Here is a 27,719-nt window from a genome sequence, read left to right as displayed (position 1 = left end):
TTTCTCTGACCAAAATGAAGGTTAACAAAGGGGTGAAATATGATGGTCATGCATGGTACTATCCATAATTCTCAGCTATCACTATTGTGTGGTTTCTTTGTGAGGCCTTCTTGATGACTTCATGTTCTTTTCTAAGTCATGTTAGACCAATAGAGATTTCTCAAATCTCTCATGATCAGTTAACTAAAAAACAAATTTCAGTCAGCTCTTTGGACGGATTGCTTTGCGATTTATGCGTGAGTAGTGAACATCATCTTCTCCTTTTCTTTCCCCCTCCCCATGCACGTGCGCGTTTATGAGAGCTCCGTGGCTCACTGGCGCTGCCCTCCTCTCCTCGCTTGCTGGCTAGAATATTCAAAATAGCATTAGCGAGCCAGTCTAGACCGCCTCATCCTCCTCCTCCCCCCCTCCCTCCTTGTACAAGTTCAGCAATGTGAACCACCCACCTCACTAACAGATCCTCCACCAATCCACCCTACTACCAACCATGCCCATTGCAGGCTTCCACCGCCCGCCTGTCATTGTCGCCCACTGCCGATCCACCCTTCGCCCAAGACCATCCCTTTTAACCCAAAGGAAACCCCCTCTTCCCCCTCCTTTAGCCCGTCTTTCCACCTAGACCCTAACCTAAAACCCAAATTCATATCTTTTAATCCATTAGAGTTAAGGTGTCGCTGTTATCGTACCAGAGAAGATGTCCATAACCTGCGTGCGCACACACACAAAGAGCATCGGTAGGTAAAAGGTGGGTGAAATTCATTAAAACTAGCAATTCCCCTCTTATATATATTAGTTAGAAGAACTGATCAACATATAGCCACAGAAAATCTTCTCCTTCCCCTATCATGCATGTCCTCTTCTGTTCCGACTCCCGTAGGACACTTCAAAATCAAACTAACACCTGCACAACTTCGACCGAAGAAAATCCGACTTCAAAGGCGCACATACACACAAACAAACACCCTCCTAGTGTGGCTAGTGCGGCTGCACTCGCTTCAACTGCCACGCCAATGGTGAGGAAGCTGCCGCTAAGCTCCGTCCTCTACACCATCAACTCGGCCAGGGACATCCCACCCTCGTCGCCTCCCCCTCCGGCGGCCACTCCACCGGCATGGATGTGGCCTTCTTGCAAGCACCCTAGAGCTCATTCCTTCCGTTCACCGTCCGCCGCCTCGGCAGCCGCAGCGGCCAAGACCATCGCGTCGATCTTCCTCGACTCCGGCGAGTCCTCCTTCGCCAACTCATCCGCGCGCATGCACCACGACTGCGCCTCCGACAGCCTCTCCACCGAGTCCGACGTCTCCGCCACGGCCGAGGACATGGCCGACGCCATAGTCCGCGGGCTCCGCTCCGACCGCCTCCTCTTCGAGCCCCGCGCGCCCTCCAGCTCCATCCTCGATAAGAAGCCCGTGCGCCGCGCCGCAGGCGGCGGCGACGACGACGACGACGGCGCGGCGTCGTTCGGCGGCGGCGTCGCGGTGGCGTTCGACTCGGAGGATCCGTACGAGGACTTCCGGGCGTCCATGGCGGAGATGCTGGCCGCGCACGGCGTGGGCGACTGGGGCTGGCTGGAGGCCATGCTAGGGTGGTACCTCCGCGCCAACGGCAAGGAGACGCACGCCGCCATCGTCGCGGCGTTCGTCGACCTTGTCGTCTCCACGGCGGCAAGGGGCTCCAGCTCCTCCCGCCACTCGTCGTTCACTCTCGCCGGGACCGACCTGGAGAGCAGCAGCGCCGGCGGCGGCGCCGCCGGCCATATCTCTTTCAGGCTAAGGTAAAATAACTAAAGCTAGCCCCGAGACAATGCGGGCTGGCTACCTACGTGTGTGTGTGCGCGTGTTAATTAATTCCGTTTGTCTTTGTGCTAAACTGTAGTAGCACTTTCCAATTGAATGACGAAGTAGCTAGCTAGCCTCCGGTTAATCATGGATCAATGCCAGATTACCGATAATGCACATGACTCCTCCTACCCGTCGTGTATCAAGCTTGCATGAGTGGAAGTAATCAAGTAAACTGTAATATTGAGTGTAAGTGTGTAACTAAGTTTGTACCCAGTACCCGCAGAAGCAGCTGGTAGTGGTAGCTATAGTAAGCTAGCTATAGCTGCCGGACTACCGGCACGTATGTACGTGCAACATGTGGAACGTAACAGCTAACAGTGACAGCGATGTGACCAACGTAACACAGTACTTTGCAGTAAAAGTTTACACATGCGCAGCACCGGACAAGGGACGGGGGTTTGGATCTAGCCGGCAGGCGCGAGCTGAGATCGATCGATCCACCGAGCCGCGGGCGGCGGGCGCGCGCGGGCCGCATGCCGCATGCAAGCACGGCTCGCTCTCGATCGATCTGCAGAGCAGTAGAGGCGACAGCGAGCGTACGTACGTACGAGCGCTGGGGTGTACGCGCGCGATCCATGTGAGACGAACAGCGGACGTCTTATCGGTAGCGGTTTGGGCGGCCGGGGGCGGTGGTGGGGGTGGGGGTCGCGCGCGTCGATCTTGGTCCCCGTGGGGCCGTGGATGCACGTGCCGTCGAGATCGGTATCGGGAGGGGGGGATACGGACGGACGACGCGGAGCCCGCGCGGGCGGCGACGTTGATGCGGCAGCGGCATCCATCGATCGGCCGCTGGCTGCGCGCGCGCGGGTGGAGGGGGCCGGGGGACATACACCGGTTGGAACCGATCGATGGGCCGGATCGCGGGTGCAGCGCTTTAGAGCAAGTTCAATAATACAGCCCAGGACAAGCTCCAATTCATTTATAGTCAATCTAATAGCCAATTTATACAATAGTTACTTACTATACTATTAATATATGGTCTCACCTGTTATACACAGATTGCGTCTTGGAGTCCGTGCTGCAGCTGGCTACAGCCCGCTACAGATCTGTAGCCCGCTGCTATTCTCTCTCATCTTTTATCTTATTAAAATATGTTTATTTTTTTTAATAATGAAATAAAATATCCCGGCCTTTGCTCATCAGAGCTACAGCCAATTATTACAAAAGTAACACCCAAACACTGAGTGTAGTTCAAATGAATTAAACACACCCAACAAAATAAAAGATCAAACTAAGATAAGGAGAGCACATTTATTCAAGTCTATTTGTGAATCTCCATCCATAGTTTGCAAGGAGTTGCATGACCATTGTCTCAAGCCTACGATATGCAACCTTCATAAGCTCTTGATTATCTTCACACATTTGCAGCTGTGCCCAAAATCGGAGCCAATATGTTGCCCTGAAAATTAACTGCATATATGAGATAGATGGTGATTTGTCAAAAACCATATCATTCCTAGTCAACCATAGAGCCCAACATATGGCAGAAGCTCCTACAAGTATGAGTTTACTCTTCTTCTTGTCTACCCCCAAGAGCCAACCATCAAACATATTAGATATTGTAGTAGGAAGGTATAAACCAAGAGAGAACTGTACTGCTCTCCAAACAAATTTTGCATAATGACACTCTATAAAAAGATGTTGAATAGTCTCATTTTTCATTAAAAAAACAACATCTTAAACTACCATTCCAATTTCGTCTTGCCAAATTATCCTTGGTTAGCACAACCCCTTTAAGCAAGTACCACATAAAATTCTTAATCTTAAGTGGCATCTTAAGCTTCCAAATAATTTTGTTTCTCTCAATATAACCATTATTAATTAAATCTACATACATCGACCTAACAGAAAATATTTCATTCTGATGATAATTCCATCTAAAGCTATCAGAGGATTGATTCAATTGAATATGTACAATAGAAGCACACAATTCATGCCAATATGCAAGATTCTGACTAACTAATGATCTCCTAAAGGAAACATTGAGTGGAACATATCTCATAACATTAGCAATAGTAGAACTTTTCCTTCGGACAATAGAGTATAAAGATGGATATTTGTCTTTAAAAGCCAGGTTTCCTAGCCATTTATCTTCCCAGAACCTTATTTGTTTCCCATTATTTACAATCCAAGAACCCATATCTAAGAAGGTATCTTTGACCTTCATGAGACCTGACTAAAAATGAGAATCGCCATGTTTCTTATTAACTTGGGTTATAAACTGATTGTAGAGATACTTTCTCTTCAATAGATTTTGCCATGCACCTTCCTCGTTAATCAACTTAAACAACCACTTACTCAAGAGACACTTGTTTTGTATTTTCAAGTTATGAACCCCTAAACCTCCATGATCCTTAGGTTGACAAATGATATCCCATCTAGTAAGTCTATACTTTTTTTATGGTCATCCCCTTGCCAAAAGAACCGTGATCTATAATAATCAACTTTTTGAAGAACCCCTTTCGGTATCTCAAAAAAAAATATCATAAACATAGCTAAACTTGAAACTACAAAGTTAATCAAAACCAGTCTACCCCCAACAGATAAATGTTTTCCTTTCCAACTATTAAGTTTTTTCTCAATTCTTTTCTCAATCATTTTCCAATCTCTATTATTCAGTTTTCTAACATGCATTGGTATACCAAGATATTTAACAGGGAGAGAGCCAAACTTACAACCAAAGATGTTAGAATACTCATCATAATATTCCTTTGCCTGACCAAAACAAAATAGTTCACTCTTATGAAAATTTATTTTCAAGCCAGACAACTTTTCAAACACAGATAAAATCAATTTAAGATTCTTCGCTTGTTGTAAGTCATGTTCAAAAAAATGATGGTATCATCTGCATACTGTAAAATAGATAAACCATCATCCACTAGGTGAGGGACTACCCCATTCAATGAACCAGCATCTTTAGCCCTTTTAATTAATAAAGTAAACATATCTGCTACTATATTAAAAAAAATTGGAGATAAAGGATCTCCTTGCCTTAGACCTTTGTAAGTTTGAAAATTATTACCGGTCTGATATTTACTCTAATACCAACATGTCCCCCTTGAATAAAAGAAGTTATCCACTCACACCATTTAGGAGAGAAACCTTTCATTCTGAACGTCTGTTGTACAAAAGACCATTTAACATTGTCATAGGCTTTTTCAAAATCGATCTTAAAAATCACAGCACTTTTATTTTTGCGATGTAATTCATGCATAGTTTCATGCAAAATAACAATACCTTCCATAATATTTCTCTAAAAAACCATATCATTCCTGTCAACCACAGAGCCTAACATATGGCAAAAGCTCCTACAAGTATGAGTTTACTCTTCTTCTTGTCTACCCCCAAGAGCCAACCATCAAACATATTAGATATGGTAGTAGGAAGGTATGAACCAAGAGAGAACTGTACTGCTCTCCAAACAAATTTTGCATAATGACACTCTATAAAAAGATGTTGAATAGTCTCATTTTTCATAAAAAAACAACATCTTAAACTGCCATTCCAATTTCGTCTTGCCAAATTATCCTTGGTTAGCACAACCCCTTTAAGCAAGTACCACATAAAAATCTTAATCTTAAGTGACATTTTAAGCTTCCAAATAATCTTGTTTCTCTCAATATAACCATTATTAATTAAATCTAGATACATCGACCTAACAGAAAATATTCCATTCTGATGATAATTCCATCTAAAACTATCAGAGCTTTTATTCTGATAAATATGTTTATAGCTGGCTAATCCTTGTACCTGCTCTTACCAATGGCTCGCGTAGTCGTTGAGGGTAGTACTCCTGGCTAGGGGCCAGCTGTGTGTACGTTTTCTTTTGGTCCATCCGTTTACTATCAATCAGGTCGGTCACTTTTAGGTAGCTTTGCTCTAATATTCGTGCACTACTGATGATTTATCAATCAGAGAATGCTTGGACTCGGGGAGTCCCATTGGACACTGTTGCATGCGACGTTTCCCACTTCTCGCTGCACAGCATGCTACAGCATTTGGGCCATAAAGGCAAAGATTGCTTCTTTTTTTTTCTCAATCCCAAATGTCCATTGCATATGAGGGTGGTTGCTGAGACGGATTCATTAATGCTGAAGATGGCTTTGGAAGAAAACTCTTTTGCTTTGTCGGTAATTAATGGGAGGAATCATTCGTGTGAGCCAAAAGATGTAATTTTCTCCAGTTTCGTGTCTTTCCCTGTTAATTTTTGCCCCCAAGGTTGTAATCGGGTAGCTCGCGCCATGGCAGCGATGGGTTGTAAGTGCGAACTCTATTCTAATCTCTGGTGGGAAGGTGTCCCCCTGGAGGTGGAGGGTTTGGTGACCATTTAGCTGTGTCAGGGAGGTACGTAATGGAAGTATCTTTCCAAGTAAAGAAAAAGTCCGTTGCATATATTCCATCCGTATTTAATGTATGACGTCGTTGATTTTTTGACTAATGTTTGACAATTCATAATATTCAAAAAAATTATGTAATTATTATTTATTTTATTGTGACTTGATTTATCATCAAATGTTCTTTAAGCATAGCATAAATATTTTGATATTTACAAAAAAAAATTAATAAGATAAATGGTCAAACGTCGATCAATAAGTTAACAATGTCATACATTAAAATACAGAGGGAATACTAATTAATGACCGGATTTCACTGCCCTCTAATCACAAAATCTGCCCTTCTTCTCCAATCATGCAAGTAACACTCTATTAGCAAGTTTCAAATGGCCTTTTTCACCTAACTTTTATTTATCTCATTATTCGATTACACCGTTGTATTGTTGGTATTAATTAATATTTACAACAAGATTTTGTGTCATTGTATTCTGATGAAGACAGAATATATATGTTTTAATTGTTAAGAATTGATGTTTCATGTGCGAGAGTAAAATATTGGTGTGTTTCACATATTTTTCAAATATTTGAATTCTTATTTTTATTCACGACATATAACTTGATGTTTTATTAAATAAATTTGACTGTTTGATTTTTGTCATCGTATTGAGTGCTCAGCGACTAGTCTCCCCCTTATCAATCACCTCTGATGCTTTGCACACGCCCCCACAGCACCCTCCACCCAGTGCCACCCTTCCGCGCGCTCTCTATGGGTTCCTTCTAAAGTCACGCACCTTCGTCGACAATCATGGTGTCCTAAGAGCAAGTTTAATAGTATAGCTGGTTACCAGCTCTAAAAGTTCAATGTCAACAAAAAATAATGGAAAGAGATAGCTTGCACAACAACTAGTTACATAGCACATTTCTCTAAAAGATTGTTTTATAATTTTCTAATCTAATCAGCTCTTGCTATTGGCAGGACAGCCATGCATGCATGAATCAATGCGCTGGAGCTTGTGACTAATTAAGCGTCAGCCTTTCTCTCTCCAACCGTTCTCTTTGCTCCACCTCAGCTAAAAACTGAATTGCTTATTCCTATCGCCGGCTGACATAAACCTATTGAACCTGCTCTAATGAATCATGCATGCTTGCAGGGTTGTGCAGTGTTGGTGCTAAGCTCACATTGTCACTAGAGAAAATGAAGATAACTCTTTGGTTATTGGATTGAAACCATAGAGTTAGTGAATGGTGATCATTACTCTGGCTAGCAAAGGTGTTTTCTTTTGAAGTTACTATCAAAAACCCATACAAATGAATAGATCTGCCAAAGTATCTTAGGTCATATTTATCATAGCTCCAGAGATCTTAGATCCATGATGGATTTAAAATTTGTATGTTAAATTATAGTGGTTTAAAATTTTAAATTTCATCTAAAATAGGAAAAAATAATTTATCCAAATATTATCAATGTAATCGCAAATACTTACAGATCCATGGGTTTGTGGAGCTACGAATACCTAACTCCAAGAAATCTTGGATCTGAAGTTGTGCTAAAGAGGGCGGAGGACTTTACACGATACATAATTGTGGACATTAAGATTTGTTTTAAACATATTTTTAGGAGAAATTTAACTTGTGTTGCCCGTTTAAAACTTCTCTAGGTTATAGCTTATTCAAATGGTAAGCGGGAATTTTTCTACAATATTTGAAAAACAGATTTCGAAACACTTATAGATTTTCTAATATCAATGAATCATCAACACATCATCCAACTCATTTTATCTAAACTCAGTCCCAAGTTTGAAATTAATAATCTGTAGATTTCAAGGTTAAATAGCGTGGAAATTTTTAATTTTCGTCTAACAGTTAGTTTTTAGATCTTTGTAAAATTTAAGGCTTCCTGCAACAGCGCCATGTCACAAAACACAAAACACAAAGTGAGTAGGGGTACTATATTTGTACACTTTGCAAACCGCCAAACCCCGTTTCTCCTGCCCAAGCGTTTTCAGGTGGAAAGAAACTACCACCATCACTGCTATAGTGGGTAACGGCTGGCCGGTGCACCGGGCCTCCCCTCCGGCCAGCCAGCCTCACGTGGATGGGGGCAGCTGCTTGTGCTTGTCTGCTCCAACCAGAGCTGCGGTCCGCCGTGTGGCAGCTGTGCTGCCCTTGTCCGTCTCCCTTAAATAGTTTTGAGAACGGACGGCACCACTTCCATAAAAGAATCTTTTGGCCCCCATGGTCCACGGCCTTTGGCTTCTACTCTCTCTAGCCCCACCTGCGCCATCGGCCATCGCCACCAGTGGGCTCGATGCGTCATCCACTGTGGGCAGTGCCATCACGAGGCTATATATTGCAGGTTTGTGCATCGTACTACTATACATACACTCAACAGTGTAAACTCCAGTGGGCTGAACTAGTACTGCTCCTACCACCACCTCATTCACGCAGTTATTAGTTATGACAACAACAAAATAACTTCGGTAATAACTCGAGCCCTTGCAAAAGTTGTATAAGCATGCGAATGCCATGGCCGGCCGGGTTGCTGCTACTTTTTTCTCTTGTAAAAATTTCATGTGCTGCGGACGGCGGGAGGCACAGGGTACGGCAATAAAACGTGAGGCGCTGCGGCCTGCGTGCGGCAGCGAGCAGGGGCAGGGCAGAAGAGCCAGCCGCGCGGCGCGTCGCGCGGTGTGGTCCAGGCTCTCTGCCTCTGCGAGCCTTTTTCTCTGTGTGTGTGTGTGAGCTAGCTAGCTTGCTTGCTTGCGTTCTCGATCGGTGCTGTAGTGCAGTGCAGTGCAGCTTTACTGGCGCACCGGCGCGACGCATGAGCATTTGCGTTGCATTCGTTTGTTCCCATCCGCACGTATGTACGGATGCTACCGGCACGTCCTTGGTACTTCTCAACTTCAGTGCTACGCACGCACAACTTCGTTGTTAGTACGGCTTGACTGATTGAGGAAGACGATGTTTGATCATCTTGAGCTTTGCAGAATTTGTGATGCTGGGCCATTGGCCATTTCGCCCTGTCGTGGCAGCTGGATGTACGAAGTTGAATGGGAATATGGAATGACAGTAGAATGATAGAGCACCGCACATCAGCCAGCAATTGTCTTTGCGCCCTGGACAGTTTGCTCTTGGCCGGCGTGTGCCCAGCTTTCCAACTCATCATGGGTCAACTACGCAACTAACGCTCAACACGACCAGGCCTCTCAGCTTTACATATATAGATAGATGGATTGACGTGAAACTTACTCGTACCTCTTGAATTATACACATATCCCACTATGTTTTTTTGGGAATATTAGTTGCAACTTGGAAGATATGTCACTTGATAACAAACAGGCAGGCGCCGCACCGCATCAAGCTATTTTCATTCGAAATATAATAATGACAGTACTAAGAATTTTAAAAATTGAAACCATCATGGGCCTGAAATTGGTAAAGCCCAACTGCAAGGAATAAGTTCACTTTAGGTCCCTCTATTTGTCGCCCAGTCTGATTTTCGTCCCTGAACCACAAAACCATGTACGAACCATCCTCCAACTTACGAAAACCGGGCAAACGAGGTCTCTCGGTGGTTTTGATAGCGGTTTTAGCTAACGTGGTGTCTACGTGGCTAATTTGACTCGGTCTTCATCTAACGTGGCACTGATGTGGCGCTTACGTGGCAAGTTGATCGAAAAAAAATAAAACCAGTGAGACCCACATATCAGTTTCACACCCAAATAGAGGAAAAATGGTGGGACCCACGTGGGCCCCACATGACATCCTCACTTCTCCCTTTCTCTCTATCCTATCTCCCCTCTTCTCTCTATCCCTTCTCTCTCCGGCCGATGGAATAGGGCGAGCGGCGACGGCAGAAGCGGGCGACAGGCGGGGCGGAGTGGCTGGTCGGCAGAGCGGGGCGGGGCAGCGGCTGACGGCGGGCTAGGTCAGGTCCTCCTCCTCGTGTTTGCGGCTAGCTCGCTGGATCTTCACGACCTCGTCCGGTGCACCGCGCCACTTGCAGGCGGTGGCGCCGCCTCGTCACCACCTCACCGGCAACGCGGTGTACATTTGCCACTCCATGCCGCCCTCCAGCCACCTCATCCGCGACCTCGCCGTCGGCTTCTTCCACCAGACCCACGAGGACGACTCGTCTTCCTCGGTCGCACCGCCTCGGTTCGTCCCGTTGCCCTCGACCTCCTCCAGGTTCGGCAGCGGCGAGCTTGACAGGGTGTTTGACAACCCCGGCCTCTTCAAGAACTCCCGCCTCGTCGCATCACGGAAAGGCCGCCTCGTCGTCGAGCTCCGCCGCCCTTAAGTGACAGGTTTCCCTAAGTGATCGACGAACAAGCTGTGGAAACACACGCGAACACGAGGAAACACGCTGAGTTTTGTGGTGCGATGAAGCTGCACCTTTTCTGGTTTTCTTTCTCCCTTTCATTATGCAGGTGAGTGCATTGGATGCGTTCCCACGTCGCGGTACAATCGCGTCCATCCCCACGATCCTAACAACGTGCTCACGCCTCCTATCGCCAAGGTCAGCATGACTACCACTACACGCATAGCATCCATAGACCGGAAGCTCATGCACAATGCAATAACAGAATTGAAACCGGATAGCTAACAGTTAGTAGCTACATGCATGCAAGATTTAACTAACATTAAGCTCGTCGTGTGCAACCCCATGACCGGTGAAATGGCCATCCTCCTCCCCGTCCTCTCCGGGAAGGACAGGCCCGGGCTCTACGCGTGCGCGCTGCTCACCGCCGACGATCTCCAGGACTCCGCCGATCCGCTCCCACCGGGTCCCGCCGCCTTCCGCTTGTTGGTCCTCTACAAGCGCCGTAGCTTCACGGCATGCCGGTCCTACTCGTCGGACACCAAGGCCTGGAGCACCGAGCGCAAGCTATCCGGCGGGACGGACCTCACCACGGGGGCGGGGCTAGCCACCGCCGCCGCCGGCAATCCGAAGGACGATGGGGGAGATTCGCCGCCCTCCCCGCGAAGAAGGAGGCGCTACGGGAGAATGGCTGGCGCGCCGCGACCTGACCCGCCGTCGGCCATGTCCCGCCCCGCCCGTCGCCCGCCGCTCGCCCTGCTCCATCGGCCGGAGAGAGAGAAGGGATAGAGAGAAGAGGGGAGAGGGGAGAGAGAGGATAGAGATAGGAGTGAGGATGATATATGGGGCCTACGTGGGTTCCACCATTTTTTCCTCTATTTGTGTGTGAAACTGACATGTGGGTCCCACTGGTTTTATTATTTTTTCAGATCAAATTGCCACGTAAGCGCCACGTCAGATGAAGACCGAGTCAAATTAGCCACGTAGGCGCCACTTCAGCCAAAACCGCTATCAAAACCACCGAGGGACCTCGTTTGCCCGGTTTTCCTAAGTTGGGGGATGGGTCGTACCCGGTTTTGCGGTTTAGGGACGAAAATCAGACTGAGCGATAAATAGAGGGACCTAAAGTGAACTTATTCCCAACTGCAACGGAGAGTACACATGGGCCTACCAAGAAGGAAAGCCCAACTGCTCAAGCAGTCAAACAAGCAACGTCTATCGAGGTAGGATCGAGCCGTACGTCAAGGTGGTGCTTTACAACACGCACAAATATGTCTGCACCTGGCAAGTTTCTCCCCATGGAACACGCTTTCACATGAATTCTGCGCACGGTCGATCGGGAGTACGGCGAATGTATACGGAAATTATTCCCTTCTAACATCCTCCACACCTTACAACGGATTAGACTCATATAATCAAGGAAAAAGTACGAATTACCCCCTCCCCCCAAAAAAAAATATCGTGGTCGGCCGAATTCCCCCTGAACCTGAAAATCAGACATGACTCACTCTGAACTTTAGACGAATTACCCCCCTCGACCCACTTCTGAGCGGTTTTATCCTACGTGGTGTACGTGTGGCAACCCAGTCAGCATTTTCTTTTTTAAAACATGATGGACCCACCTATCATATACTCTCTACCTTCTCTTCCCCTCTCTCACTCTCTCTCCCTCTCTCGGCGAGGACACAGAGCGCAGTGGCTACAGCGTCGTCATCGTCGTGGGAGCGCTGGACACGGAGGCCGCGGCGGCGGCGGCGTAGGACGTGGAGGCCGCGGCAGCGCTAGACACGGAGGCCGCGGCGGCGCGGGATGCGGGGTCGGGGGCGGGGGCGGGGGCGGCTGTGTCGTGGGATGCGGAGGCGGTGGTGGCGGCAGTGTGGGATGCGAAGGCGGCGGAGGCATGGGATACAGAGCCGGCGTCGCTACCCGCCGCTCGACGATGGAGACAAGAGAGAGAGTGTGTGCCGAGATCAGGAACGGTGCGGGGGCCGGCAGTGGAAGGAGATCCCACGCCGCAGCCGCCGCCGCCGCCGCCACATCCTCCGCCGCCGCATCCTCCGCCACCGCATCCTGCACTGCCACCGCCACCGCCTCCGTGTCCAGTGTCGCCGCGCCCTCCGCATCACGCGCCGCCGCCGCGCTATGTCCTCGCCGAGAGAGAGAGAGGGGGGAAGAGAAGAGAGAGAGTATATGACAGGTGGGCACCACCATGTTTTAAAAAAAGAAAATGCTGACTGGGTTGACACGCGTACACCACGTAGGATAAAATCGCTCTGGATTGGGTTGCGGGGGATAATTTGTCCAGTATTAAAAATTCAGGGTGAGTTATGTCTGGTTTTCGAGTTCAGGGAGAATTCGACCGACCACAATAGTTTCGGGGAGGGGGGAGGTAATTCGAACAATAAACTAGAAGAGTGATTGAGAATAACATAGTGGATCTGACGGTTATATATGTAGAGTAAGAACGCGCCTGGCGTGTTCTAGAAGGACAAGATGAAAGGAGGACAACACCTTTTAAATAGCAAAGATACAAAGCATTTTTAGGTTTCTCTTAGCAAAAATTAAGGTAGAGAAAAAAATTCTTTTTGTCACTTAAGTGGTCAACTTTTAAATTTTTCAATTGCTTCGGTTTTTTTTCCAAGCATCTCATTAGCTAAAAATTATAGATTTCCATGTATTGCAATGAGTGGCTTAGAATTACTCATCTTGTCGTATCAATTTTTATATTTTTGAACGAATTGAGTAGTTCGCAAGTCGCACGTAGGGGGAGTGCTTAGCACTTGAATGATGTCTTCAATAAAATGTTAAGTACATAGTTAAGTTGAAATTTTTCAAATTTTAGTTGAAAGTTTTGGGAATTTAAGTTGAAAGATTTAAATTATGAGTATAAAATTACAAATTTTAGTAAAAAGTGAATTTCGAGTTGGAATTTTCTATTAAAAGGTCTTCATTGCAATTTGCAATGGAATTTTAAGAATATGCAGAAATGGAAAAAAAATAAAAATTCAAAAGCTGTCGATACTACTTAAAGTAGAAACTTATCGGAGAATGCTTTGCGTGGGTTAATCGATGGAAAAGAAATACAGAGTTGCTAAAAAACAGTCGACAGTTTTTGGGGCAAAAAAACAGTCAAATGTAGCTATTTAACTACCATATAATTACACTATAGTTACACTGTAACTACAGTGTAACTGTGGTGTAACTACGTTATAATCTCTATATAAGTTAGATATGAAGTTATATTTATTATTTTAATACATATATAAAAGTTATATTATAGTTACAGTATAGTTATACCGGAACTATATTACAATTATGCTATAGTTAGATTTGAAAGTTTTTTTTTTTTTTTGCTCTCTGCTGTCTCTCAACCAGATAAGAGAATATCAAGCTCCTTCCCAGCCACTCCGTGGCCCCTCTCGCTCTTCCCTCTCTCACACAGGTGCTTGGCGGTGGGCGAGAGATGCTTCTCGTGTCCTTCACGTCATCATCCCACGGCTGCCATGAGCACCGCGTCCACTTTTTTTTGTGGGGGGGGGGGGGGGGGGGGGGGGGGGGGGCTTCTCGTGGGGTCACGTGGACATTGGCACACACAAAAGTTGGACGAAGATTAAGGGCCCCAGGTAGATTTGGAGGTGGTGTGGCCCCTGTTAACCGGCGATGACGGGGTGATGAAGGCTTGGGGAGCAGTACTACCTACCTAGGTGGAGTAGAAGGGTCTTACGTCGTCCCGACGTGGATTTGTAGTTTGTAGCGAAGACTAGAGGAGCCAGCAGTCACCGGAGATGAGGAATAAACTAGATCTGGATTGGTACATATTCTTTTGTGAGTTTTCAATATTTTAGCCAATGTAGCCGGATGTTTCTTAAGGTTGGATAAAAATATTGCATTGGATACTTATATGGTGTGTTTCATATTTTTTGCCTTCGATTTAATTTCTTGCACATCCATGATGTTTCACTGATTGAAACTTTGATATTTCATCTATGAGATTAAAATGTTTCAATTGTGATCAATTATGTTCCACATTTTTTAATAGTTTAAAATATTTTTTTTATTTTGGTGAAACATTTTTCTAGTAGTGGTGAAACATCGTCCCATTTTTGAAGAAAAGTTGGACACCTAATTTGTAGTCGCTGGGCACACGCATCCGTACGCATCTTAGATCCAGACTCTGTCGGCACCGAGTGTTGCCGCACGCCAAACATGAATTCCATATTTCCACATAGATGAAACCGCCATCTCATGTGACGAACTAAAAAAATAACCACTTCTCGACATCCCACTCACACGTACTAGAATGATTACACTCTATAACCCCAATCATGTACGTCACTTTGACATCACATATGTACACGGCTTCATCTTTTCGCTTTTGCATATACTATTCAAACAACTTATTACCAACTTAAAAAAATAACTTATAAACTTTTATGTACGTGGTCTTTTACGTCTTCATAGTAATTCAAAAAACAAGTATTGTAAAATAAGTGGATGAAAAAAATCACAAGATCAATTCATAGGCTAAGTTTTAAAATTAAAATTTTGTCTATAAATATAAACATACATAGAACGATGGGGCTGATAATCCTGTAATAGAATATCACATAACCATGCATGCAGGGCAACGCGACGTCGTGCTTCCCATGCACATGCACACCATATAGAGTAGCTAGTTAGAGTACAATACGTATTTGTGCTACGGCTAGATCATACTATTTTCGTTCTAAATGTTACTACCTAGTATACGATTAGATACTTTCTATTGTAATGAATTTAGGAAAAACCTTTTTAGTAATAGAAAGTATTACATTATATTCTAGCTAATACTTTAATATTTTAGAACAGATGAAGTAGCACATTGGTCATTACATGTGGACCCGATGATCTCCAGGCCCATACATGTCCGTGACAAAAACCGTGCCTGTAAAGGATCTCAATCGCTTGCGGCTGGTGGGTGGGACCAGACCATCAGAGAGCTTGGCACGGGGAGGGAGGGCAGAAGAGGCCGGAGCGCGGGGCCCAGAGGTCAGCGAAGGCGTGGAGGATGAGCGCGTGGTGGCGCGGCGAGTTGAGGGTCAGGAACTGGTGGAGCAGCGCGTTCAGCTCCTCCCACGCGTACATCTCCTTCTCCACCACCATCGCCACCATCGACTCCCGGAAATCCTCGTACGGCGCCGCCGACTCCACCTCCACCGCCACCGCCACCGCCGCTGCTCCTTCCTCCTCCTCCTCCTCGTCCCACGCCGCCGCCCTCCTCCTCCTCCTCCTCCTCATGTCCTTCCTCCTCTGCCGCCTCACCTCGTCCTCGACCTCGTACAGCGTGTGCGTGTTGGTGGCGGCGTACGTCGCGGGGCCCCACGACTCCTTGGAGGAGTCGACGGTAGTGGCGCTGGCGCCGGTGGTGGAGGTGGAGGTGAAGGCGGCGGCGGCGGTGGTGGTGGTGGAGGCCGACGAAGACGGCGGCGCGGACGACTTGGGCCTCGACACCGCCCTGCCGCCTAGTGCGCCGCGCGCGCGGGACACCAGCGAGGAGAGGAGCGAGCGGAGCAGCCTCTGCTTGGGGCAGCTGCAGCCGACGTCGTCGTCGTCCACCACAGGCGGCTGCCGCAGCGGGCGGCGCCGAGCAGAACCACCACCACCACTCCCTGACATCAATGGCGCCATTGTTGACGCCTCCGCCTACAACTGAGCTGAGGGAATTCTTCTTGACGTGAAGAGAGCGCGAGAGGTGGTACTATATATCGTCACCCAAGCTGGCCTCACTGTGACTCGAGCGTGAGCTAAGTGAAACAGTAAAAAAACACGAGTGTGGTGAAACAGTAGCCGCGCGCTAGCGACGCTATGAGCCTACGAATGATGAATCATGGCGGCCGTGCAGCAGCACGGATGTACTGCAACCAGGGATCGATGGTGTGATTTGACGCGTCGGGGGGAGAGGAGACACAGGTTTTTACCACTGGTAAAATCGTATGGCGGGCAGGTGTGACGAGGGGCACAGGCGTAGTACGTGAAGAAGAAAGCCTGCTTCCAGTTGACTATAGCAACAGGGAGCGTGACTGCATGAGGACAAGTAGATTGAGGAGGGGCTTGCTCAAGTCTCGAGCAATAATTTGAGCAAACGTAGCGAGAGTAATTGAGGAGTACCCGAGTACCAGAAAAGTTTATTCAGTGAATCCTGAAATTGTCACGTACTTCCTCCCTTAAAAAAACAACTTACGCCGTGTTTAGCTCCAAAATATTTCTTCAAACTTCCAACTTTTCCATCACATCAAAACTTTTCTACTCCTATATACATAAACTTCTAACTTTTCCATCGCATCTTCCAATTTCAACCAAACTTCTAATTTTAGCGTGAACTAAACACAGCCTTTATATGGGTGAATTTGAAAAGTCACTCGTCGAGCCATTTACAACACTCAACGGTGGTGTGAGAAAAAGTGAATACTCCATCTCAAAATATAAGTATTCTAGCTATAAATCTAGATAGTAGATTCATTGTTAAAAGTTATTACTCTCTCCGTTTTAGGTTATAAGACGTTTTGACTTTAGTCAAAGTCAAACTGTTTTAAGTTTGATCAAGTTTGTAGAAAAAAATAGTAACATTTTCAACTCAAGACAAATTTATTATGAAAATGTATTCAATTATTGATTTGATGAAACTAATTTAGTATTATAAATATTACTATAAACTTAGTCAAATTTGAAACTGTTTGACTTTGACCAAACGTCTTATAACCTGAAACGGAGGGAGTATATTGTAAGACGTTGTACTGGACAAGGCCACTCGTGCACCAAGGCACGACTCTCTAGCCACGTTTCATGAGTAGAAGAGAGAGAGGGGAAGGAATGGTGGAGGTCAAGCACCAAGCTAAGCAATAGCGAGTCCTCGCAGCTAGATGCGTAGATCCGACAAGGTCATCGCAACATTTGGGGTCATGGTCATTGCTCCATCCACCGCATCATTGGCTCGCTATCAAGATCTTGCTCGATCCTCCGTGTTCCATTGTGAAGCTCATTTGCGAAGGAGAAGAGGCGCCGTGGCGAACAGTCGAGGAAGACAAGAAGGGTTAAGATTGTCTCTATTCTCACTTCACCGCTGATAGAAGAGGGGAGGTAACGGTCCCGCCACCACGTTTGATTCACGTTGGGGAAGGAGAAGGAAGGAAGACACCAATAGTAGAAAGGAAGGATGGAGCAACGCAGATAGAGGAGAGGGCGATGACATGGAGGAAGGAGGGGCTAAGCAAGCATCAACGGGAAAACACCGATTTTTAGATCTAGGGAGGGGGATTGGATTCAGTTTATTTTTTTTTTACTAGCGTCAAATGTCCGTTCGTTGCAACGGTATTAAAATAAGTATCATACATCATTGCTATTCCAAATATTCAGAATTCATGTTACGGTTGGAATTTGACATATTCAGAACATATGTGAGCCTTTTTCTCTATATGGCCTCGCTTGTGGGCGCTCACTTGGGAAGATAAAGAGGGATATTAGTGGCGTTGATTTCATCGTTTCGCGATCACGCACAGTAACGCTACCAATTAGACGAATTAGAGATGCGCCAGGAAATGTGTGTTCAATCGTGAATTAGATGAACCGATAGGTGAATGCAGATTCACCCTTCATTATTATCATAGAGTTTTTTTAAAGGAGTATAAATATATGAATTAAAAGAAAATGAAACCTAAAGTACAAAACTTTAGAAGCCGATATGTGGCCTCAGCCCAAGTGGCACTTGGCTATTTCTATTGTGAATTCGCAAGTGCAAACTGCTTGTGAAGCATAAGGTATCCACGAGACTGTGAGAGGAAATGGGAATATGGGATCTAATGATCCGTATCATTTCTCCCATTTTCTTCCCATGTGGCCATATCATCGAATTATTTGGTCACTGCTCGACCAATCAGTCGGAAGGAATGCAGGATACAATCATACATGCCAGCATTAGAAGATGTGTAGGCAACCCGTGCTATTACAATTTGCTTGAAAATGAGCGAAGCAAATATTGGGCAACTAGCGTGGGCATTTGATCAGGCATAATCCTTCTACTATTAGCTACTAGATCATATCAAAATTTTCAGAACTGAAGGCAAATTTTATTAGTGTTTACAAGTCTTGGCTATTTACAACATGCGCCAAAAAGAATGGTTTGAATCAAAAGAAACAAAAAACAAAACCGGGCAACACAAACACAACACGCTGTCAGCAAATCAAGCCCACTTTGAGCTACTCAAAAAAGCAAAGGGGAAAGCAATAAAAAGGCCTTTTAAGGTTACAGATACTCACATCGACAGGCGGCCACCTTCTTCGTTCATCATTCCTTTGAAACTTCTGGCCAACCAAATTGCGGTCTCTCGCGGGGAGACCTTGTTCTTCCCGAAAGGCTGTAGAACAATGGCGAGTTCCTCCAACCTGTTGTTTTCCAGCAAGTCCGCAGAAAGCTCCAAGAGACCTTCTAGAGCCTCAGCTCGCTGCCTAAATGACGTAACATCAAGAGCTTCCTTGGCAGGAGATGCCTCCTCCTTGACTCCATTGCTGGCCTCGGACGTGTACGGTTTAACGTCCATGGCGGTAGATAATCTCACTGCTTCTGATATGGATGGTATGGATATGTTACTGGCAAGATTAGTTTCAGGCACGTTGAGTTTGGATCTAACTGGGGTTTGTCCAGAAGGTTGCGTGCTTGTTGAGCATGAACTGCTTCTTACATCAAAATCTTCTCTTACTACATTCAGAAGCTTGCTGGCAGCCGTGTCCCGAGCTTCCCCTTGAGCTGTTTCTGATGTTGGCCACTCATCACTAACAAGGAAACTGTTGAGTCTAATAGTCTGTGCAGGAACATCAACTGGAGGGCCCGAATGTGAATCTGATTGTTTCTTGAATGACTGGTAAGAACTTTTATCCTCTGGCAGAGTGTTACTTGTGCTTGAAACAAAAGGAGAAATAACTGGTGTTGATGCAAGAAGTTCTTGGACAGTAAATTTGTCCTCACCACTTAGTAGTGTGACAGCACTGTGCCCATGCTTGCTGGATTGCGAATCATCCTTGCAGACAAACTCTTGTTCAAAACTAAGATAAAACGTATCCAACGGAGAGCTCAGGCTTGAATCATCATTACTAGCCATACTCTTCTGCAATGTGCCAGTGTGTATTTCTGAACATGGTATGGCTATTAGGCCATTCTCTCCTTTGGCATCAAGCACTGGGCCTGTCCACGGTGGAGTCAGGTAGGCTGGAGAATTAGATTCAAATACTTCAGATGGCTCGGCCTTTTCAACACAATCAACTACAGAATTTGAGTAAAAGCTGATGTCCTCCTTGGATGCTGCAGTCAAGAATTCCAGAGGAGCTGGCATTGCCTGAGAATTACCCAGCTTGATGTTCTCTTCTGACAGATTTGTAGATATCGGTATCAAAGGAGGGAGATTATGTAGAGAATTATTTGGGCTATGGGCAGGTCGCGGCGGTGTTTTCTCACTCTCTGCCTTGATATGAGCTCGTTTTGACACAGTGAATGGCACGATTGGAATTCCTGCTCCTGTTTGTCTCTGAGGACTAGGCCGTCTACTAGAACTAGGTGACGACTTGGTTTTACTCATTCCTGAAGCTGAGGAACCATTTTCTGCAATCTGTTTGGCAGGTTCAGGAGTTGAGGACCCGGAATTTTTTAACTTTGGACAATGCTCAACAGTTGGTGACTGCAAAACCAGAACCAAGCAAAACCTATTAGAAGAAGAAAAAGAAATGGACGTTTTGTGATAAGAAATATAGGCTCATACCAGTTGTTTCAATTGCAATGGCGCCTGGACTGGATCTACACATTCATCGCTTGTATTGGTCCATCCATTAGATGAAATGTCACCAAACTTTGAACTGTATGAAACACCACTGTGAGGCCTTGAGCTCTCTGATGATTGCTCTGCTTGATTCTTATTGCTAACTGCAGAAGTCAACTTTACACCACTAGAACTTACAGGAGAATTGTTTTCTCTAAGCCTACTCTCCTCTCTAAGAGTTGTCATTATCTTCTCAATTATTTTTGGCTGCTTACTCTCACCCCTGTGATGCTGATGTACACTTTTTGAGGAATCTTGTCTTTTCAGTTCAGCACCAGAAATGTTCTTGTTGCCTCTAAGATCTTCTGGTGTTACACATTTTTCGTCTGAATCAGCTCGGTCTGCATCTTGGATGCTTCTGATATCGTTAAGCTTGCTGTCAGTGCTAGGAGCGCCCCCTGATGTGCTTCTGTCACTTGATTGTGTACTGTCGATATCACTACAAGAAATGCTACTGCTTTGGCTCTCAGACGTGCATCTCTGATTACCCCGTGAAGTGGATAATGGTTTCTCTGGCATGCGCATGGGAGTTGGAGCATCAGAAAGAGGGCGGCATTGATTAACATAAGGTTGGAGATACGGATTCTTCAGAATCTCAGATGCCTGTTAACAAGATTTTTCATGTGTTTTCAGAATCCAGATGAAGAAATAAAGCTATTTCAAGAACTGTGGTAACTTACAGTAGGTCGATGCTCAGGACTTTTTCTCAACATGCTTTTGATAAGAGTTTTCCTGTACACAACAGCAATTAGAAGCATGTATACTTGCATTAAAATGGAAATGTGTTAAGATTTTAGCCAATTTCATCTATTATGTATCTCCTGCCAAAACATTACTTGGTTGTAAAAAATAAGACGATGACTTGCTTCTATTGTCATACTTACAACATCACTTTTAGGCATGAAAAATAAAAATAAAATATGGCTTCGATGCAATAAATGCACTTACATAGAAGAAGAGTAACAGGCAGGCAAGGGGCCAATGGAGGACCTATTTATCTTACTTATTAATCCAGCCATATCCTGCAGGTATTGTTGATTCATAAGATCACTGAAACTTAAAAGGCAAATACAAATAGTAGCATTGTTAAATAGCACACAAGAATTCCAATGTTCCATATTTTCTATTGGCAAAGTTCAAACTTCAAATAGATGTATTGACTTATATAGTTTTATTTGATCTTTTCTTTTCTATGATTATTGTGGACAACACAATATATTCCAAATTATTGCGTTAGAGTCTACATGTAAATGCCTCAGTAGCATGTTTTTACGGAAGACCATATTGAAAGATCAAGGTGCACGTGTACAAGTAATGGTTGCAATTTTACATCATTACACCCAATAGATTTATTGAATTTTTAGTCAATTCAACCTGACCAATTACCGGTGGGCAATGGCAGGTCTATACTCCGTAGGTTGTTTGCTTCTGTAACCTGGCCCAAAGTTCCTTTCAGCACCATCTTCAAACATCATACTTTTACATACTAATAAATTTAATTTAAGTTAAAAATTTTCATTGTTGTTTGTAATATAATTTCTGTAACAAACATTTTCAAATTAAATAAAGATGTGAAACCGGACAGTTAGCTAGGAATGATTTATACTACTTCCACCATAATATTCCAGTTTATCAAATATTAAAGTCAAGATAAAAATATACTCCCTCCGTTTCAAAATGTTTGACACCATTGACTTTTTAGCACATGTTTGACCGTTCGTCTTATTCAAAAAAATTTGTGAAATATGTAAAACTATATGTGTACATGAAATTATATTTAACAATGAATCAAATGATATGAAAAGAATAAATAATTACTTAAATTTTTTGAATAAGACGAATAGTCAAACACGTACTAAAAAGTCAACGGTGTCAAACATTTTGAAACGGAGGGAGTATAAGGCAAGAACCTTTTTGAAAACATGTGACACGAAAAGATAAAACTGTAACTCATATGACCCTATGAAAGCTAAACCTGTATATTACAATATAATAAAGCAAGAATATATGATAAGAGCCCAGTAGCTTACAAAAGCCTTGAAGGCAGGCCGATGAGCTGCCATCTCATACATACAGCACCCTATACAGAAAGCGTAACTTAAATTAAGATAAATATGCAGTAATATGAACTTGTAGAAGACCTGAGGAGAAAAAGGCAGTTACCAAGAGACCAGATGTCTGACTTGAATCCATAAGGGATATCTGTGAGAAGCTCTGGACACATGTAATTCGGTGTTCCAACAACCTAAAGAAAGCATTATGCTGTCAGTTTGAGCATAGAAAAATAATAATAACTTCACCTATTTTACAAATTCAGATAAATGTGTGTGTAAAAGAGATAACTATAAACAATGAATAATATGCACATGATGAACAGCATGGTTAGTGTCTTTGATGATGTACTGCATCGGTGTGTCTGACAGTGTCAATGATTAAAAACTTACAAAACTTAATAAATGTAATGCTCTTATCATTGTGGGGAAAATTAAGGTGATGCAATTTTTTTTTTACCAGAGACCAACCATAGAAATAGGAAAAGGAACATACCGAAGAAGTTAAATCATCTTCCTTTAAGGTCTTAGCAAGCCCAAAGTCTCCTGCATGCAAAGGCAAGGAATATGTGTAAATTGATAAACCAATATGGCACCATCCAGACCTGTAGTAGTTTATTATTAAGGAACTAACCTAGGCGTATATCTTGATCTTTGGTGAGAAATATGTTGGAGCACTGCAATTATGACAAGAATATTGAAATCTACCAATTAAATAAGAGAAAATGATATTATCTGTTCTGAAGTTACCTTCAGGTCCCGATGCAAGACATAGTTCGAATGCAAATAGTCCACGGCTAATACCAGTTGCGCAAACCATTTCAGCAATTTCTGAGAAATATGCAGTATTATTAGCACATATTTGGATGCCTTTTTCCCTTCATTCTGACAAAAACAAAGAAGTCATTCCATACCTCCTCTGGGAAGTAAGTACCATTTAATTTCTTCATCAATTCATCCCTGTGATAAAAGAGAAAACTGAGATACAACAAAATATACAAAATGACATTTGAAAAACTAATCTAAAACATAATCTCACTCACATATCTCCACCTTCACAATAGCCCGTGACAATGCAGACATAGCAACCCTGCATTACTGACCCATGTCAACTAAATAAGTATAAACCAGATAAGCAAGATATAGTAAGTTCCTAATCCACAAACCTTCTCAACCCAAGCCTCTTTGAATTCAACAATGTAAGGGTGTTGCAACCGAGCAATCAGAGCCATCTGCAATTCGTTTTCGTCGTGATCAAATTCCTAATAATACCACTAGCAAACAACCGAACAAACAAAGCCTAGGGATTGCAAGCTTCCACTTCCACATTCCACTAACCTCTTGGTGAGCAGACTTGCGGCAACGCTCTGTCTGCCTCGCAAGCCGGATTTTCTTCAACACATACCTGTGCAACACAACATATATAAATATATGGTGACTAATATTAACAGCAAAATCAAACTCTTCATCTTAGTGAAAGGAAACATAAGTGTTATCAAGTTGTCAAAAAGATGAAAATAAAATAGAACTATGCCACTCACTTCTTCCTCTCAATCTTATGATTCACAAGGATTGCAGCACCAAAGGCGCCCCGGCCAACCTGCTCCATGATCTCGTACTGATCCATCCGCGACTCCATGTGCCCCAAATCCCTAACAGAACAATCACAGCTTCACAGCAGCAAGTCCACCCTAGATACCCAGACCAATCTCATTCCTACTGGCCGAGCGCGACCTCATACACCTCCACTCCACTGCACCAAGGCGATTTCTGCAAAGGCATCGAAACACTCACATAAGCCAAGCTCCCATATAAGCCAAGCAGCTTTTAATCAAAGCAAAACTCATCCAATCAAATCCAAAACAATGTAGGGCGAGACGCCATTGCGTAAGGAAAGGATTTAACACGCCAATCGATGAACTACTAGTTGGAATTTAAAAAATAAAAACTAGCGCATCCTCAGAGGGAGCGTCACCGCAATATCAGTACCCAAAACAGTAGCAGCAAATCTGCTGATTCTGCAAGCAGCAACCGTCCGGCAAGCTGCACAGTGTTCCTCGCTTCCCACCAACCGCGCGCGACGACAAAGGGGGGGCGCCTTACCGCGAGGGTCTCCAGCCGCCACCAGCATTGGCCAGTCAGCGCGGCGGCGCTTCTCCTCCGTTTCCGGCAGAAACCGGCGATGTCGGCGGCGGGCGGCACCGGCGAGATCTCCGCCCCGCTGACGCGCCGGGGGGGGGGGGGGGGGGGGGGGGGGGCACGTCCCTCGAGGTGACGAGCTCTCGCGGTCGTCGCGGCTTGGGCAACTCCTTCCTTCCTTCCCTCCTCCCCGCTGGCTCTGGTCTTGGATTTGATTTGGCTTTAACGGTGTTGGTGTTGGCGACGGAGTTTGCTCGGTGGCTTTTATACGGCGTGGCATCGCCGCAACAGCGAGCGGTGGTGACGGGATGGGCTGGGGTTAAAAGCCTAAAGGCAAAACAGTAAAAAAAAATCGAGGGACGCGATTGGGTTCGACGGGGCTTTGCTAGCGTGGCTTCCACTAATTACCGTTGTTTACTTTCTCCGTACCATAAAAAAAAATTCAACTAGGATTCCCTTTTCATAAATTAATCGATATATAAGGAGAATCATATTTTAATATTACGAATTTGTACATGTCTCTGTTTAGATTTTTAGCACTAAGATGTATCATATTCGGTAGTAATTTGTTTTCAATGGAACATGAGTTTTCGTCTCTAACTTCGATTGTCCATCTTATTTCAAACTTTTTTGTTATTTGTATTTTTATTGTTATTAGTTGACAAAACATAAATAATACTTTATGCGTGACTTATTTTTTAAAAAATATAAATAAGATGCACGATTAAAATTGGACACGAAAACTAATGGTTGTGTTTAAAATGGGACAGAGGGAGTACAATTGGGTGTTGTGAAACAAAGTACAGTAACAAAAGCACGGAGATATCGCCCTGGTGAACCAACGTTGTCTTTTTTTTTCCGTTTAAAAATGTTGAGCGATTCAAATGAACAAGGAATTATGTATCATTGGAGAACGATCAAGCGTATTGATAAAAATGACATTTATTCTAAGTATTCTAACGCCACAATACTACATTAATACATGATGTTAGCGGCCAAGCGACTAACACAATGGAGTTAAGGTCTCATCTCCATTGTTCGCTTGTTGGCTTGTTAGACGAAGCTAAAATTTAGGTTTTGAAAGTTAATTTTTTATTTTAGTATATATTCTTTCAGTATCATCTTTTAAGTCATTAAAAATAAAAACATAAAAGCTTTACTAATAAATTACTTTTAGTTGGTATGCTTATTTTTCAACGAGTTATTTTTCGGTTTATATATATGTGCTTGGCTATACATGGTGCATGTCAAAGCTACTCAACTAGCTAATACACCATTGTGTGTCGTCGTCTAACTGGTTGATCCTACCCTACGTTTTGTTTGAAAATATAGGTATGTTTTGGTTATGAATCTAACCAGAAATACTTATAATTAAAAATGTATGAGGTATGTGTAAAAATCATTTTGTGAATAAATTTATTGGAGGTATCAAGGGAGTAAACACTGCATCCGCCTAAGGTGTAAAAGCCATGTGGAAGATTTGGAGCGAGATAAATAGTAGTAGGAGTTTATTTTACCCTATGCCTTAAGTAGTGCTTAGAGATTTTTTTAATATACTTAACTCAAAAGGTATTGGACTATTAGCTTATTAGAAGCCCAATAGCTTTATAGTTTTTATCCATCTTTCTGGATAAGGATTTTCTACACGTAAGTACCATGTCACCCATTGTTTGTATGTGACTTAAAAAGTTATAAAAAATTTAAAAAGTTTAATAACATTAATTGTGATGATATAAATCTATACACAAATATGCAAGATTTTATTTGATCTACAACTAGAGAAATAAATATAATAAAACCAGACAGTGAATAGTACCTGTGCAACGCAGATAAAATTTGTTATTTTTGTTTCATTAAGTGTAGATGAATTTAGATTTGCATGTTTGTATAGTGTCTTATATTATCATACTCTATCTTATCAAATTTTGTGAAATTTTTATATAACCGTTTAAACTAAATGCGTACAACCTAGGTACCATGGCACCTACTTCCTCCGTCTAAAAAAACTCAGCCTAGGAGAGGATGTCCAGATTTTTGCACAACGAATTTGGAAAAAGGTAGTCCAGATTCATAGTCCTATGAGGGGTTAGGTTGAGTTTTTTTTTTTTTTGGATGAAGGGAGTACCGGTAGAAAATATTTTTCCCCATCTTCCTGCATATATTGTTTCTTTTCTCGAAGTTCGATCTTAGGTAGGATGTAATTTCAGATAGTCACACTTTTAATTAGGCAAATCCTGTTTTTCTCTTGATCTCTTCGCCCTCTCCCATTGTTTGGTGAAGCTCTTTTTGCCGTTTTGCATGGTGGAGCATCACTCAGAATTTCCTTATGGTTTCCCATAACGATTTGATTCTCCAAAGTTCGATCATAGGGCCATTGATTTGAGCTTCCAACCTTCATCAACTTGGTTGACGCGATTCTTGCACGGAAGATTAGCTATAGTATGCACAAAATTGATGATTGGGATCAGGTATTCCGGTCGCATATACTGCTATATAAATATGTGCGGCGAGCAACCATCCAGACAGAACGAATTGATGTCTGAACCAAGGCTGAAACCGTGACGCATTGCGTCAGACATTGTCCCACATCCTGTTTTCTGTTTGGCATCAGGGCATGAGCAACAAAACAAACAGATGGTTAATTTACCGCTCACCTGTATGCCTCATTTTGCTCGTCTTTTGTTTCTTTTTATTTATATATACACTGCCTGGCCGGTCCATTTTGTTGCGTTGTACAGGCGATTACTTTATTAAGGTTAATGAGAATATGAGATAGTAGTAGATGGTTAACTTGAGATAAGATTTTGCCTCTGGTTTGGTAGTACTAATATTGAGGGTCCAATTTCGTGCCCAACTGGTACTCCATTACGCAGCTACTCCATGTTACTTCTTCTGTTCAAAATTATTACTCGTTCCGTTTCTAAATATTTGACACCATTAACTTTTCTAAACATATTTAACCATTCGTCTTATTAAAAAATTAAGTAATTATTAATTCTTTTCATATCATTTGATTTTTAAATATATTTTCATGTATACATATAGTTTTACATATTTCACAAAAAAAAAATTAATAAGACGAACGGTCAAACATGTGCTAAAAAATCAACGGTGTCAAATATTTAGAAATGGAAGGTGTACTAAATAGTACATGATTAGACATTTTTTTAATACAATGATAAATTGTT

General features: G+C 43.6%; 4 protein-coding genes across 5 annotated transcripts; 2 read left to right on the top strand and 2 right to left on the bottom strand.

The window, feature by feature from the left end:
• The first annotated feature begins 749 nt into the window (after positions 1 to 749).
• Positions 750 to 2,193, top strand: LOC127774136 (transcription repressor OFP13-like). Its single transcript, XM_052300419.1, has one exon. It carries the CDS (start codon positions 846 to 848, stop codon positions 1,776 to 1,778), a length of 933 nt encoding a protein of 310 aa, XP_052156379.1. The 5' UTR covers positions 750 to 845; the 3' UTR covers positions 1,779 to 2,193.
• Positions 2,194 to 10,006: 7,813 nt separating this feature from the next.
• On the top strand, positions 10,007 to 11,327 carry LOC127774962 (uncharacterized). Its single transcript, XM_052301256.1, has 2 exons — positions 10,007 to 10,697; positions 10,895 to 11,327. Exons 1-2 carry the CDS (start codon positions 10,603 to 10,605, stop codon positions 11,286 to 11,288), a joined length of 489 nt encoding a protein of 162 aa, XP_052157216.1. The 5' UTR covers positions 10,007 to 10,602; the 3' UTR covers positions 11,289 to 11,327.
• A 3,714-nt stretch (positions 11,328 to 15,041) lies between these two features.
• Positions 15,042 to 16,342, bottom strand: LOC127774410 (transcription repressor OFP8-like). Its single transcript, XM_052300653.1, has one exon. It carries the CDS (start codon positions 16,164 to 16,166, stop codon positions 15,471 to 15,473), a length of 696 nt encoding a protein of 231 aa, XP_052156613.1. The 5' UTR covers positions 16,167 to 16,342; the 3' UTR covers positions 15,042 to 15,470.
• A 2,093-nt stretch (positions 16,343 to 18,435) lies between these two features.
• On the bottom strand, positions 18,436 to 24,752 carry LOC127774349 (serine/threonine-protein kinase Nek4). Of its 2 annotated transcripts, none has more exons than XM_052300576.1 (15): positions 24,496 to 24,752; positions 23,934 to 24,162; positions 23,731 to 23,797; positions 23,559 to 23,624; positions 23,436 to 23,482; positions 23,307 to 23,352; positions 23,143 to 23,223; positions 23,027 to 23,069; positions 22,889 to 22,938; positions 22,505 to 22,586; positions 22,372 to 22,421; positions 21,290 to 21,363; positions 21,022 to 21,073; positions 20,285 to 20,944; positions 18,436 to 20,203 (listed from the first exon to the last, which is right to left on the bottom strand). In XM_052300576.1, exons 2-15 carry the CDS (start codon positions 24,029 to 24,031, stop codon positions 18,788 to 18,790), a joined length of 2,832 nt encoding a protein of 943 aa, XP_052156536.1. In that variant the 5' UTR covers positions 24,032 to 24,162; positions 24,496 to 24,752; the 3' UTR covers positions 18,436 to 18,787. The 2 variants fall into 2 exon arrangements, with proteins under 2 accessions (XP_052156536.1, XP_052156537.1); XM_052300577.1 differs by having other exon boundaries at positions 24,382 to 24,501.
• Between the last annotated feature and the right edge of the window lie 2,967 nt (positions 24,753 to 27,719).

The sequence above is a fragment of the Oryza glaberrima genome, chromosome 5, assembly GCF_000147395.1.
Source record: "Oryza glaberrima chromosome 5, OglaRS2, whole genome shotgun sequence".
In the NCBI taxonomy this organism is placed as follows: domain Eukaryota; kingdom Viridiplantae; phylum Streptophyta; class Magnoliopsida; order Poales; family Poaceae; genus Oryza; species Oryza glaberrima.
Note: the sequence above shows the minus strand (reverse complement) of the source record. Positions and strands in the feature narration are given on the sequence as shown.

What these genes read in the sequence shown, in the direction of transcription:
- LOC127774136 (XM_052300419.1), top strand. Translation starts at nt 846, where the DNA reads ATGCATGTCCTCTTCTGTTCCGACTCCCGTAGGACACTTCAAAATCAA.
- LOC127774962 (XM_052301256.1), top strand. Translation starts at nt 10,603, where the DNA reads ATGCAGGTGAGTGCATTGGATGCGTTCCCACGTCGCGGTACAATCGCG. An exon ending in TCACGCCTCCTATCGCCAAG is followed by an intron (nt 10,698 to 10,894) that starts GTCAGCATGACT and finishes CGGGAAGGACAG; the next exon opens with GCCCGGGCTCTACGCGTGCG.
- LOC127774410 (XM_052300653.1), bottom strand. Translation starts at nt 16,166, where the DNA reads ATGGCGCCATTGATGTCAGGGAGTGGTGGTGGTGGTTCTGCTCGGCGC.
- LOC127774349 (XM_052300576.1), bottom strand. Translation starts at nt 24,031, where the DNA reads ATGGAGTCGCGGATGGATCAGTACGAGATCATGGAGCAGGTTGGCCGG. An exon ending in GCAAGTCTGCTCACCAAGAG is followed by an intron (nt 23,625 to 23,730) that starts GTTAGTGGAATG and finishes AACGAATTGCAG; the next exon opens with ATGGCTCTGATTGCTCGGTT. An exon ending in TATTGTGAAGGTGGAGATAT is followed by an intron (nt 23,353 to 23,435) that starts GTGAGTGAGATT and finishes CTTTTATCACAG; the next exon opens with GGATGAATTGATGAAGAAAT.